The sequence below is a fragment of the Salvelinus fontinalis genome, chromosome 9 (assembly GCF_029448725.1).
Source record: "Salvelinus fontinalis isolate EN_2023a chromosome 9, ASM2944872v1, whole genome shotgun sequence".
NCBI classification, from domain to species: Eukaryota; Metazoa; Chordata; class Actinopteri; order Salmoniformes; family Salmonidae; genus Salvelinus; species Salvelinus fontinalis.
In genome coordinates this window covers 5,113,583-5,128,956 of record NC_074673.1, presented here as the reverse complement: position 1 = coordinate 5,128,956, position 15,374 = coordinate 5,113,583, and the positions used below count along the sequence as shown (strand labels likewise).

The window sequence follows — 15,374 nt, the reverse complement described above, 5'->3', positions numbered from 1 at the left end:
CTTTTCTTTTTTTACCTCTTTTATACAAAATGACAAAGATGTACAAAAGTTAAATTTAAAGCGAAACAAGGCCATATGCTAGCATTATATACAGACACAATTTAAACGTTCCTAGTGTTTTTACGTTTTGTAGGATTTCCTCTGAAAGTTCAATATGCAGGAACATAAAACATGACCTCTTCATCAACCTCATACGATTGTTAATCCAAGTTCACTGATATAATGGGTTGAAAATGCAGTGAAATTTCATTTCTTTTGTTCCAATTAAAAAAAAAAAAAAATGTAATCACTAAAACGTAAAAGATCTGATGTTTTTTAGTTAATATGCAGATAAGGCATCACTGCTTGCAGTGTAAGATGGGACTTTTTTTATGTGTTTGAACTTAGTAGTAGCAGGCTTCCGGACCTGAGTCGAAGCACATGCATAGATCTCTAGACAGCTGCAAGAGTTTGTCAAATCAAGTCAGTGACATTTTTATTTATCTAAAACATTCAGTGGTTCTTCTGAACGGGGACAGACCAATCAAACGGGGACATCCCAATGCCAATAGACCAATCAAACGGGGACATCCCAATGCCAATAGACCAATCAAACGGGGACATCCCAATGCCAATAGACCAATCAAACGGGGACATCCCAATGCCAATAGACCAATCAAACGGGGACATCCCAATGCCAATAGACCAATCAAACGGGGACATCCCAATGCCAATAGACCAATCAAACGGGGACATCCCAATGCCAATACATTACCTTCAGTCTTCAGTATTACCTTCAAAAAGGTATTGTGTTTTGAAATATTATCTTCATAAACGATATGCCTACAGTATCAAGGTTCCTTCATAACCCTTGAGTCAGGCTCAGCTGCATTTCCAAAGTCCTCAGTTTATCCTTTAAGAGCAAAACGTATGACCACAATCGACCTCACAAACAAAAAAGCTTTTGCATATACCAACTTTTCTGTTTGTGAGTGCATACAGTAAGTTGTAAAATTTCCATTGCAATATTCAATTAATTAAAAAAATTATCCTCGTCTTGATTTTTTTGTAATGTTCCTCTGTCTTGCAACTTGCTAAAAAATTTGAAAAAAAATCTTAATTAGATTTATTATTCAGTCAGTCTGTGGCACTGGTCATGCATTCCAACAACAGTTCCATTTTTATTATATATTTTCGTTTTTAACAGTTTTAGATTTTTTGCAAGCCTTTAGTTAAAGCACCAAAAGAAAAAAAGGGTGGGCGGGAAAAAGAGAGCACAGCACTGGGATAGGATGCTGTGTTGAGACTCCTCCCACTTCACTGGGACTCCTCCTCCTTTTTCAGGGTCGGTCACCATAAACAACTTAATGTTCAATAAATCAAGTTCAAGAACATAAGAATATATTCAAGAATCAAGTTCGTACTTCATCAAGTCCAGCAGTGCTGCCTCCTGCTGCCTGGGAGGGAGACAACAGGGCAAAGGGGTCACAGCAGCAGGAGAGTGGGGTAACGTTTAAGTCTGTGGCTGTCCCCCTGATCTAACACATTCAGTAACAGGCCAGCTGTCTCCCTCTATGTTCAGAAGTGGTCAATGAGCACAGACACACAGTTGGCTCCCGCCAGGTAGTTGGGGTCTCCTGGAAGAGACTTGTTCTGCCATGTCTTGGGGTCACCTGGAGGATTTAGAGAAACAAGAACGGTCATCGGGTCGGTCGGGTTAGTCAGTTGTCTTTCTTAGTGTGTGTGGTTCTTTAAATTGGTTTTGAAGGACCAGTGTTATGTTAAGAGTGTCGTAACAGGCCGGAAATAACAGCATATGCTGATGAGAATTTACACAAAATCATCAGTCACAGTATGTTGTTTAGATGCTGTACATAAACCATGGATAGCTTAATACTTCAGAACTACTTCAAACATTTTTCTCAACTGTAGCACTGTGTACATATTCAGCTTCTGACGCAATTTAAAGCCTTAAAATGGATTAGCAATATGTTTGGTGCAACAAAAAAAAAAAAACAATTTCATAATTCCTCACATTGTAACTACTGTCAGAAATAACGAAGAAGGTGAATACTGACTGTTACAAAACCCCATGAAGAAAATGCAATGTGACAAACAAATGGAATGACTAGAACATTGGAACAAGTAGATGATATTATTTTAAAAGATTAATGATGATGAACTAGCCAGGTCTCTCCTTGGCAGGGGTCAATTCCAATTCCATTTCAATTCATACAAGTCAGGAAGTGATTTATGTAAACATATTTTGAATTTAAGAGCTCTTCATTCTGTGTATTGAGAAATCAATTCATTTAAAAATATATATTTATTGACTTGGAATTTCCATTTACTTGACTGGAACTGACCCCAACCCTGCTCTAGTGACACCCTATCAAGTGTACCGTCTATCCAACTCTATGGTGACCCCTCCTCAATCACACGAGGCCCCGACCCAACCGCCAACCAATCACACAAGCCACCCGAAGCCCTGACCCAACCTCCAACCAATCACACAAGCCACCCGAAACCCTGACCCAACCCCCCCCCCCCCCAAAAGGACAGAGATAGAAGACAGCGTACCCGACGAGGAGTCGGAGGATTTTAGAGCAAAAGACCAACCATCGGGGGTCATAGACGCACAGTGAGGTAGACGCAGCTCCACCGGCTTCAGGAACTTAAGACCGTGAGGCCCACACATCACCAGAGGGCTCAACAGGGTCTCTCCTGGATGGAACAGACAGAGACAAGACTGACATATTTATATTCTGCTCTGAATATTTTAAAATCTTGACAAAAAGGGGCGGAGACAGTTGAAAGGGATGGAAGTTAAGAGGTGGACCAGGAGATGGAACCTCTTATCTCCCAGGGTTCTCAGTTGGCAGCACTACAACTAGAGAAACAAAAGTAAGATATACTATCCAACTGGGCATAATGACTAAGAAAACATGACAGTCATATAAAACAAAAAAGGTAAGCATTAGAAATACCTTTCTCCTTGTCCAGGGGGGGCAGGATGCTGTTGTCTCGACAGACCTTGAAATAGATCTCCTGTTCTATGCTGTCTGGGATGGCTCCCTGGGGGATGATGATACTGACTCCCGTCTCGATGGAGCTCAGCACCCCGCCGTTACAGTTGAAGACCCCCCGGGCCGTGGCCACCACCGTGTGTCCTTCGTCCTCCTCGTCATCCTCCAGAGCACTGGGGCTAGAGAGGAGGGAGAGTTAGTAGACCATCCCCTGTATAGACCATTGGGGCTAGAGAGGAGGGAGAGTTAGTGACTGTTAGTTACTAGACCATCCGGTATAGACTAGAGGTTCCCAAACTTTCTCACTCAGGCCCCGCTTCCAGCATTGGGGAATCCCCTGCCCGCCACATCTATGGGTACAAGCACTGTTCATGACACTAACTGTTCACACCCCTCTTGTTGGTGGAGAGAACATTTTGCAGGTTTAAAGCTTATTTCCTGCAATTCTACACATTTTGTCACGGGGTGGCAGAGACATTTTTGCCGGCCGACCCCGGGCGCTCCACCCTAGTGGGCGCACCCCACACTTGACTAGAGGGGGAGGACAAGGAGGAGAGCTAGAGGGGGGAGAGGGGAGCGAAGTGGTGAGACGAGAGGTGGAATGGAGGGGAGCGGGGGTGAGACGAGAGGGAGGGGACGTGGAGGGGTGAGACGAGAGGGAGGAAAGGTGGAAGGGAGGGGAGTGGGGGGGTGAGACGAGAGGGAGGGGAGTGGGGGGGTGAGACGAGAGGGAGGGGACGTGGAGGGGTGAGACGAGAGGGAGGGGAGATGGAAGGGGTGGTGAGACGAGAGGGAGGGGAGCGGGTGGGGTGATACGAGAGGGAGGGGAGCGGGTGGGGTGATACGAGAGGGAGGGGAGCGGGTGGGGTAATACGAGGGGGGGGTGAGACGAGAGGGAGGGGAGCGGGGGGGGTGAGACGAGAGGGAGGGGGGGGGGGGGTGAGACGAGAGGGAGGGGAGCGGGGTGGGTGAGACGAGAGGGAGGGGAGGGGGGGTGAGACGAGAGGGAGGGGAGCGGGTGGGGTGAGACGAGAGGGAGGGGAGCAGGTGGGGTGAGACGAGAGGGAGGGGAGCGGGTGGGGTGAGACGAGAGGGAGGGGAGCGGGTGGGGTGATACGAGAGGGAGGGGAGCGGGGGGGGGTGAGACGAGAGGGAGGGGAGCGGGGGGGTGAGACGAGAGGGAGGGGAGCGGGAGACAAGAGAGGGAGGGGAGTGGGGGGGGGGTGAGACGAGAGGGAGGGGAGCGGGGGGGGTGAGACGAGAGGGAGGGGAGCGGGAGACAAGAGAGGGAGGGGAGTGGGGGGGGGGTGAGACGAGAGGGAGGGGAGCGGGGGGTGAGGCAGAAATAGTGAGTTATACACAACAGCAGGCTACATAACGAAGCCAAGCTACACGGTCATAAACACGCATTCTCAGATGTATAATTAGTTCATTGCTTGTGTGTGACATTGTTCAAGACAGGTAATGAGTGTTGATACAGTACGTATTGTTTAGGTGTGAGGCAGAGCTAGAGAAAATGACTTCTACAACATCAGCAGAGGAGGATATATGCAGCCATAGAGGTCACTACGAGGTCATACTGAGAACTGTGCTTTAATATGCTATTTATGCAGATGCTTTTATCCGGAGCGACTGTGACCCCAGCGGGAATCAAACCCACGATCCTCGGCTTTGCACCGAGCCATGCTCTACCAACGTAGCCATACAGGATCAGTTCACGAGTCTGTAATTATGGCCGTTTGCCTGTATGAGGAAGGCTGGTCACCTGTGCTAAATATAGTGTAGGGGTAGACAGTGCCTGGGAAGCCTTTAAATGTAGATTCCTTGGTGTGGTGAATGTGATGGCTCCCATTAGACGGGTCAGGGTAAAGCAGAGATCTAGCCCTTCGTTTCATCAGGAGATTCTAGAATCTATCCAAGCAAGGAATAAGGCCTTTAAGAAATGTAAGAACTCTCAAGAGCAGCATGATTTTGTCCTATATAAACATCACAGAAATGAAGCACAGAGCAGGATGGATGAAGCTAAGAGGGGTTACTTTGCTGAGAAAATAATTGAAAACAAAAATGACCCTAAAAAGCTTTGGAAATCATTTAAGGAACTAGGCTGTAGTAGTACTACCAAAAACAAACTAAACATTATTGGACTGAACATCAAAGGGGAGATGGTATATGAAAAGGCAGAGGTTGCCAATGAATTCAGCTGTTTTTTTTTTTTAACTTCTGTTGCCAGCAAGCTGGTTAGCAAGATGCCCACCAGTTCTGGTTTGTATGGAAGCAACCAAGTCAAGAAGTTTTATGTAGAGTTAGGGGTTCAGCCAAACACTTTTGCAAAGGTAGCAACAGCCAAAATAGTCAGAATGCAGGCAGATTCCTGCCAGGTTTCTTATTGATTCTGCTGAGCAAAATTGGCCCTTGTATTACCCATATCGTTAATCTCTCTCTTGAACAAGGCACCTTTCCCAGGGACATGAAACAAGTTAAAGTTATACCTCTGTATAAGAAGGGGATAAAGTCTGACCCTGGGAATTACAGGCCTGTATCTATCCTCTGTATAAGAAGGGGATAAAGTCTGACCCTGGGAATTATAGGCCTGTATCTATCCTCTGTATAAGAAGGGGATAAAGTCTGACCCTGGGAATTATAGGCCTGTATCTATCCTCTGTATAAGAAGGGGATAAAGTCTGACCCTGGGAATTATAGGCCTGTATCTATCCTCTGTATAAGAAGGGGATAAAGTCTGACCCTGGGAATTATAGGCCTGTATCTATCCTCTGTGTAACATCAACGATCCTGGAGAGAGTTGTACATGAGCAAATGTATGAATATGTTAACAAACAGGGTCTAATGTATGACTTTCAGTCGGGTTTTAGAAAAACATACTCCACTGATTCATGTCTACTTTACTTGACTGACTTCATCAGGAAAGATATATCCGGGTTAGGGAGGGTTTGGCCGGTAGGGATATCCTTGTCTCAGTATGTAAAATGTAATGAAATGTAAAAATGTAATAAAATGTATGCACTCTACTGTAAGTCGCTCTGGATAAGAGCGTCTGCTAAATGACTAAAAATGTAAAAATGTAAATGTAAATATTGATGAGGGAAATCTGTGTGGAATGGTACTGCTTGACCTACAGAAGGCCTGTGATACAGTTAACCACAGTCTCCTAATCTCCAAACTGGAGGCACTGGGATTAAGCATCCCTCTAGGCTGGGTAAAGTCCTATTTATCAGGAAGGGAGCAAGTAGTAGAGGTTAATGGTTCACTGTCTCAGGCAAAACCAATGAGTTGTGGCGTTCCGCAGGGAAGCGTGCTTGGGCCTCTGCTGTTTTTATTGTATATGAACGATATGAAAGATGCTTGTTCTTGCCGTCTTTTTCTTCATGCGGATGACTCTACACTTCTGGTGTCTCACAAAAGTAAAACTATGTTGGAGAGCATACTTAGCACAGAGCTTACTATGACATAAGCAAATGGCTTGGAGATAATAAGCTATCTCTGCACTTAGGGGAAAACTGAAGCAATACATTGGGATCCAGACCTAAATTGTGTAGGCTGTCTGAAATCAAAGTGGAGTTTTAGGGGGTGAGGTGCTGAGTACTAAAACCTCTGTCAGCTACTTGGGATGTATCCTTGATGGAAGCTTGGGAGGTGTGAGCATGGCAGTAAAGTCTGGATAGAAGTATCAGATAAATTACCCTACTGAAACAACCTGCCAAACAAACATCTAGCCATTTTGTCAAGATGTTCGGATCTCTTGGTTTAACAGCTGCCGGACCAGAGTTTGAGTCCTGTTCAATGTTACACAACCCCCTTGATTTCATTTCAACTGTATATCCTTACCTGACAGGTATGGCCTTGGACACAGCATTGTTGACTAAGTTGTTGTGCTGCTGGTACTTGGGCCCCCTGTTGTCCATGGTGCGTGTGAACGTATCCAGTCCACTGTCGTGGTCCAGGGGCTGAGGAGACAGCGGAGGCTTGGTTCTGCTGTTGTTGTTGACCACACTGGGTTTGGAGTTGCTGCTACTGATCAGGAGGTCTGTCTTCCCACTGTCGTTGGGGAGGAGGTTGTGGTTGAACTTGGGGCTTTCAAACTTCCTCTCAAAGGGTCGGGCCGAGGAGGTGTACGGCTTAGGGACGTATCGGTTGTAGCTTTGTGGGGTGGGGGTGGTTCCAGGGGTTTTGGGGGGTGCGTCAGTGCCGTTGACCCCCACTGGGGACCTCTGGGCCAGGTAGGGCTGGGAAGGGGGGTCCTGGAGGACAGGGGGGCGGAGACCAGAGAGGTCAAGTTTTGGAGAGGAGCTGAGGAGCTGGTCGGGGTGAGAGTTCACTGGAGAGAGAGGGAAAGAGACGTGAGTACCTACATACAGCCAGAGGTCAACTAGGGATGTGAGTACCTACGTACAGCCAGCCAGAGGTCAACTAGGGAAGTGAGTACCTACGTACAGCCAGCCAGAGGTCAACTAGGGATGTGAGTACCTACGTACAGCCAGCCAGATGTCTACTAGGGATGTGAGTACCTACATACAGCCAGGCAGATGTCAACTAGGGATGTGAGTACCTACATACAGCCAGCCAGATGTCAACTAGGGATGTGAGTACCTACGTACAGCCAGCCAGATGTCTACTAGGGATGTGAGTACCTACATACAGCCAGCCAGATGTCAACTAGGGACGTGAGTACCTACATACAGCCAGCCAGAGGTCAACTAGGGATGTGAGTACCTACATACAGCCAGCCAGATGTCTACTAGGGATGTGAGTACCTACATACAGCCAGCCAGATGTCAACTAGGGATGTGAGCACCTACATACAGCCAGAGGTCAACTAGGGATGTGAGTACCTACATACAGCCAGAGATCAACTAGGGATGTGAGTACCTACATACAGCCAGTCAGACGTCAACTAGGGACGTGAGTACCTACATACAGCCAGATGTCTACTAGGGATGTGAGTACCTACATACAGCCAGAGGTCAACTAAACTATTACACTTAAAGAAGATGTCAATTTAATTCTAAGTACTTTTAGCTACCACAGTGCTCTTTAACAAACGTAACACTGTCTTTGATGGAGGTGGCTCCACCAATATTAGATAACACTTAGTGTTACGTTAAAAAGGTAGAGATCCCCCGAGACATCTATTCTTACCGTCGTTGGTGATGAGTTTGGGCAGGCTGTTGGGTGGTACAGCAGGGCTGGGTGGTCCGTACTGAGACACAGGGCTGATCTGGGGGAGGGGCTCGTACCTCTTCTCTACCGGACTCACCTTCTCCACAGACTCCGCCCTAAAGCATAGACACAACAGAGGGTGTGTTCAAAGATCAACTACGTCACAGTCGAATTGGGCAGAATCATTTCATCTACAAATCACTGGCACTTTGAAGCCCCAACAACTCATGTGATCAAGATGAGCAGTTCTGCCTCAGGACTTGATCCCCTCAAACGCGGTCAGCCTGGCCTCCGGGCAGTCAGCCTGGCCTCCGGGCAGTCAGCCTGGCCTCCGGGCAGTCAGCCTGGCCTCCGGGCAGTCAGCCTGGCCTCCGGGCAGTCAGCCTGGCCTCCGGGCAGTCAGCCTGGCCTCCGGGCAGTCAGCCTGGCCTCCGGGCAGTCAGCCTGGCCTCCGGGCAGTCAGCCTGGCCTCCGGGCAGTGACCATAGTGATTGTACTTATCCTCTCAGATCTAGAGTACACGTGCCTTGGGGCTAGCTGTTGATTTGGGTAGGGTTGTGGGGGCAAACCAGCTGGGTCTGCTGTAAAGGAAATGGTTCTAGGAGTTATGGGTAGTGTAGTTGACCTGTTTGTAGGGGACATGGGTAATATAGTTTACCTGTTGTAAGGGTAAGCCATCTGGGTCTGCTGTAAAGGAAATGGTTCTAGGAGTTATGGGTAGTGTAGTTTACCTGTTGTAAGGGTAAGCCAGCTGGGTCTGTGGTGGGAAGCGGTTGACGCCAGGGCTGGGGTTCATGGCCTTGCTGTCGAAGCTGCGTCGGTCAAAGTAGGACAGCTGTTTCCTGTAGTACTCCTCATCCTCGTCAGCATCGTAGTGGTTGGAGGAGTGGACCACGTCATACAGGGGTTTAGACCCAGGGGGCTTCTGGGGCTCCGGGGCTCTGAGGGGGAGATACACATCAGGGTTGTGATCAATTCCAGTTCAATTCAGAAAGTAAACCCACATTCCAACATGTTCCAAATTGAAGAGAATTGTAATTAGAATGTCAGTGTACTTCCTGATTTCACTGGAATTAAAATGGAATTGACCCAAAACTTTTATACACTTACGAATCATTTCCACAAAGTAGAGTGAGAGACAGAACGGCCAGTCAGAGAGCCACACAGGAGAAAGTAGAGCGAAGGACAGACATTGATAACAGAGGAACAGACGGTCAGACATTCAGAACTAGTAGCACCGATCAGAGAGAGGGAGGGAGGGAGAGGTAGGGGTCTGCTCACCAACCAAGACTTCACAAAATGGGACAAACACCAAATTGAGACTCTGCATGCAGAAATCTCCCAAAATATCCTCCGTGTACAACGTAAAACACCAAATAATGCATGCAGAGCAGAATTAGGCCGATACCCACTAATTATCCAAATCAAGAAAAGAGACGTTAAATTCTACAACCATCTAAAAGGAAGCAATTCCCAAACCTTCCATATCAAATCCATCACCTACAGAGAGATGAACCTGGAGAAGAGTCCCCTAAGCAAACTGGTCCTGGGGCTCTGTTCACAAACACAAACACACCCCACAGAGCCCCAGGACACCAACACAATTAGACCCAAGCAAATCATGAGAAAACAAAAAGATAATTACTTGACACATTGGAAAGAATTTACAAATAAACTGAGCAAACTAGAATGTTTTTGGCCCTAAACAGAGAGTACATAGTGGCAGAATACCTGACCACTGTGACTGACCCAAACTTAAGGAAAGCTTTGACTATGTACAGACTCAGTGAGCATAGCCTTGCTATTGAGAAAGGCCGCCGTAGGCAGACCTGGCTCTCAAGAGAAGACAGGCTATGTGCACACTGCCCACAAAATGAGGTGGAAACTGAGCTGCACTTCCTAACCTCCTGCCCAATGTATGACCATATTAGAGACACATATTTACCTCAGATTACACAGACCCACAAAGAATTAGAAAACAAATTCAATTTTGATAAACTCCTATATCTACTGGGAGAAATTCCACAGTGTGCCATCACAGCAGCAAGATTTGTGACCTGTTGCCACAAGAAAAGGGAAACCAGTGAAGAACAAACACCATTGTAAATACAACCCATATTTATGTTTATTTATTTTCCCTTTTGTATTTTAACTATTTGCACATCGTTACAACACTGTATATAGACATAATGACAATTGAAATGTCTTTATTCTGTGTGTAAAATGTACTGTTTGTTTTTCACTTTAGTTGACATGGTGTCATTTCAGGTAGGGAATCGGTAGAAAAACTGTTTGAAAAATGTATATTTGCCTTTTTACCAGCACCACCCCTGATCTCTAGTCTACTACTGTACAGATGGCTGACACAAACTGCAATATCTCTCTCGCTCCTACACGTGCCCAACCTCTACATCACTGAGGAAGTGCAGGTGTTCTCAGCAGAAACCACCCTCCCTCCCTCATATGCACTTATTATTCCCCCCCCTATTCTGTGACATCCAGGGTTTGGAGGCAGAAAGAAGGAAACCATAGACATTCACTTTTCCTGGCTCTGTTTCTTTTCTCTCTCTGCTTTTCACCAGTCGTTCTGTTACTCTAAGCTCTGCCACCATAGCCTCCAAAGTATCTGCAAACTGACATGGTAGCAAAAAGATGCAAAACATCCTGTTTGGGAGATTGTTTTTAAAAAGCAAGCAATTTTTTTGTACCTTTCCTCTGCAAAAAAGTGCCGAACCTTGTTATGGCATGTAAATGGTGTTTTCAACACCTCTTGTTAAGTTTCAAAAGAAAACAACATGTTTCTATATAGACATTCTTATGTTTTCTCTTGTATTCTGCTTCACAATGATCTGTTTCACTTGTAAACATATGTTTCCCATGCCAATAAATCCCCTTGAAATGAAGTTGAGTGACATAGACACTGGATAGTGTTCACATGACATCTGAATCGGTTTGTTTTACCCGCTGTATACTGGCAGTTGCACTGTGTAACATGTCCACTAGGTGGAGCTCTGGGGTCGACTCTGATAAATTAACCAGGTTGAATTCCTTCCTCTGAAAGGACAAATCTCACCATCATCCTTTTAACCACCTATTTTTATTTATTTATATAAATATCACACACACACACACACACACACACACACACACACACACACACACACACAGGGCTCCAAAATTGACAACCTTGATAAAGATGAGCAGTAAATACTGAGCTATATTGTATGCTATTTTTTGTTTTATATTCTTTTATACCAATACATTTTGTACAACACGTAATACTTTTTTCTCTCAAAAAAGGTCATTATTGAAATCCCTTAAAGATTCTTATAAATAAAGTAGTCAATAGTTTAGTATTTGGTCCCATATTCACAGCACTCAATGATTACGTCACGCTTACGGACTCTACAAACTGATGCAGTTCGTTTTTTGGTTGTGTTTCAGATTATTTTGTAGAAATTAAATGGTAAAATAATGTATCGTGTCACTTTTATTGGTAAATAAGGAAAATAATATGTTAATGTAGATACAACCATGATTACGGATAATCCTGAATGAATCGTCAAATGTGATGATCATAACCACAATACATGCTAACCTCTCACCGTAAACAATAACAGGAGAGGTTGGTATGTCTTGGTGCTATGATCTTTCACTCATCAAATTATTATTTTCCTATTATAAAATGACTTGTTAAAATATCTTTCTCTCTTGAGCAATTGTATTCATTATTTAGGAGAGGTTGGTATGTCTTGGTGCTATGATCTTTCACCCTGTAACTTTTCACTTCATCAAATTATTATTATCTTATTATAAAATGACTTGTTAAAATATCTTTCTCTCTTGAGCAATTGTATTCATTATTTAGGAGAGGTTGGTATGTCTTGGTGCTATGATCTTTCACCCTGTAACTTTTCACTTCATCAAATTATTATTATCTTATTATAAAATGACTCGTTATTGTATTAATTATTTATTTTATCCAGTCACGATTGTGTTAATAATGTCAGACCCCTCTGTATGTGACATTGATTTGATCCAACGGGACAGTACAGTGAGGGCACACACACTGAGTGGACAAAACACTATGAACACCAGACCTGACCAGGTGAAAAGCTATGATGTCACTTGTTAAATCCACTTCAAAATCAGTGTAGATGAAGGGGAGGAGACAAAGGTTAAAGGATTTTTAAGCCTTGAGACATGGATTGTATGGGCAAGGAAAAAATATTTAAGTGCCTTTGAATGGGTAGTAGATGCCAGGCGCACCAGGTTTGTGTCAAGAACTGCAACGCTGCTGGGTTTTTCACGTTCATCAGTTTCCCCCGTGTGTATCCAGAATGGTCCACCACCCAAAGGACATCCAGCCAACTTGACACAACTGTGGGAAGCATTGGAGTCAACATGGGCCAGCATCCCTGTGGAGTCAACGTGGGCAGCATCCCTGTGGAGTCAACATGGGCCAGCATCCCTGTGGAGTCAACATGGGCCAGCGTCCCTGTGGAGTCAACATGGACCAGCGTCCCTGTGGAGTCAACATGGACCAGCGTCCCTGTGGAGTCAACATGGACCAGCGTCCCTGTGGAGTCAACATGGACCAGCATCCCTGTGGAGTCAACATGGACCAGCATCCCTGTGGAGTCAACATGGGCCAGCATCCCTGTGGAGTCAACATGGGCCAGCATCCCTGTGGAGTCAACATGGACCAGCATCCCTGTGGAGTCAACATGGACCAGCATCCCTGTGGAGTCAACATGGACCAGCATCCCTGTGGAGTCAACATGGGCCAGCATCCCTGTGGAGTCAACATGGGCCAGCATCCCTGTGGAGTCAACATGGACCAGCATCCCTGTGGAGTCAACATGGACCAGCATCCCTGTGGAGTCAACATGGACCAGCATCCCTGTGGAGTCAACATGGGCCAGCATCCCTGTGGAGTCAACATGGGCCAGCATCCCTGTGGAACGCTTTCAACACCTTGTAGAGTCCATGTCCCTGATGAATTGATGGCAAAAGGTGGTGGCAACTCAATATTAGGAAGGTGTTCTTAATGTTTTGTACATCCAATGTTAAATTTCTAGTACAGTATGGGGTCCTTTCAGGAGTTGAACCCATGACCTTGGCGTTAGTAGCACCGGGGTAGAGTGCTGTGGTTTGTGTGTGTGTGGTGTGTGTACGGTGTGTGTGTGTGTGTGTGTGTGGTGGATGTGTACGGTGTGTGTGTGGTGGATGTGTACGGTGTGTGTGTGGTGTGTGTGTGTACGGTGTGTGTGTACGGTGTGTGTGTGTGTGTGTGTACGGTGTGTGTACGGTGTGTGGTGTGTGTGGTGTGTACGGTGTGGTGTGTGTACGGTGTGTGTGGTGTGTGGTGGTGTGTGTGTGTACAGTGTGTGTGGTGTGTGTGTGTGTGTGTACCTGTAAGTAGCCTTCCCCTGCTCCAGGTTGCTGAGGGAGTTGGCTTTGGGGACAGGCCCAGGTGCAGTCACAGGTTTGGGCAGGTCTGCAGGCTGGAACACCAGACAGACCAGAAGTTAAACCAGAGTGACATTGCCACTCTGCTTGTATCTATACAGGTTGCCACTATCTGGCCAAGTTGCAAAGAAGCACCGCCTTGCTTTACAATTTCTCTTCTTAAAATAGGATTTGAAACCAAACCTTGACCTTAAACACTCTGCTAACATTATGCCAAACCCTAAATTAAATGTTTTTAATACATTTGTATAATATAGCCCATTTTGACTTTGCAGCTTGAATATATAGTGGGAATCAACTACACTACCTCACATGTCATCCCGTTATCCAATCACATTCATTACCCTAATCACATGTTATCTTGGTATCCAATCACATTCATCAGTGGTTCATTACCCCAATCACATGTTCTCTTGGTATCCAATCACATTCATCAGTGGTTCATTACCCCAATCACATGTTATCTTGGTATCCAATCACATTCATCAGTGGTTCATTACCCCAATCACATGTTATCTTGGTATCCAATCACATGTTATCTTGGTATCCAATCACATTCATCAGTGGTTCATTACCCCAATCACATGTTCTCTTGGTATCCAATCACATTCATCAGTGGTTCATTACCCCAATCACATGTTATCTTGGTATCCAATCACATTCATCAGTGGTTCATTACCCCAATCACATGTTATCTTGGTATCCAATCACATGTTATCTTGGTATCCAATCACATTCATCAGTGGTTCATTACCCCAATCACATGTTATCTTGGTATCCAATCACATTCATCAGTGGTTCATTACCCCAATCACATGTTATCTTGGTATCCAATCACATGTTATCTTGGTATCCAATCACATTCATCAGTGGTTCATTACCCCAATCACATGTCATCCCGGTATCCAATCACATTCATCAGTGGTTCATTACCCCAATCACATGTTGCTCTGCCAGAAGAATCCGTGCTTCTATACCTGCATTGCTTGCTGTTTGGGGTTTTAGGCTGGGTTTCTGTACAGCACTTTGAGATATCAGCTGATGTGAGAACCCCAGACTAGGGCTGTGGCGGTCATGACATTGCCAAGCAAATAACTGTTGGGTCTCATGGTAATTGATCGCTAATTAACATAAACACATGTAGCATCCCCTTGCTTCCACACACAGACTACAAGCCACTGATGCAGACCTTTGGAACATCTACATTTTTAAAAAGTCCTAATAAAGCCCAATATAGGCTACATAAGGTATGCGACTATGATTTGAAAAAGTCGCTAACAAAAGACATGAGTTTCTTGCCTTACTGCACACAAGCTGGGCATTATTCACAAGTGAAAGACTAATATTGTCACCCATCAGACTATGCTTGATTTAATCTTGTCTTTACAAATACTAAATAATATATGTGTGAAATTTGTTTGGAGTTAGAATGGACCATTATCATGCACCTGTCTCGAAATAAGGACAGCGGAATTCTTTTCTTCTATGCACTCAAATATGAGGACGTGCTTTTCCTGTTTTCTTGCCAGCCAGGTAGGCTATACTCCTGTTGTAAAGATAAGCAACGTGCTTAATATTAGGAAAGTTGAGAAATAAATATAGTAGGCCTAGCCTATAGAAAGCTGATGGGAGCCTCCTCTTTTTAGTAGAGGCCACAATTGCATAGCCTATAGAAATGTTGCGCAACATGAGCTCATGGGCTCTCATGAAGTGTTTGATTAG

At 45.2% G+C, this 15,374-nt stretch overlaps 1 protein-coding gene across 9 annotated transcripts in view; it reads right to left on the bottom strand.

Annotated features, from left to right (window-relative positions):
• LOC129861938 (tight junction protein ZO-1-like) overlaps positions 1 to 15,374 on the bottom strand; it is a 215,094-nt gene continuing 199,720 nt past the window's right edge. For 5 of the 9 annotated variants that reach the window (XM_055933150.1, XM_055933154.1, XM_055933151.1 and 2 more), the window contains 7 exons: positions 13,596 to 13,687; positions 8,912 to 9,121; positions 8,160 to 8,296; positions 6,849 to 7,338; positions 2,967 to 3,184; positions 2,560 to 2,703; positions 1 to 1,652 (listed from right to left, as the gene is read on the bottom strand). In XM_055933150.1, the coding sequence (XP_055789125.1) occupies positions 1,558 to 1,652; positions 2,560 to 2,703; positions 2,967 to 3,184; positions 6,849 to 7,338; positions 8,160 to 8,296; positions 8,912 to 9,121; positions 13,596 to 13,687 (1,386 nt within the window). In that variant the 3' untranslated portion in view covers positions 1 to 1,557. The remainder of the gene's footprint in view (positions 1,653 to 2,559; positions 2,704 to 2,966; positions 3,185 to 6,848; positions 7,339 to 8,159; positions 8,297 to 8,911; positions 9,122 to 13,595; positions 13,688 to 15,374) is intronic. The other 4 variants (XM_055933152.1, XM_055933158.1, XM_055933153.1 and 1 more) reach the window with 2 other exon arrangements.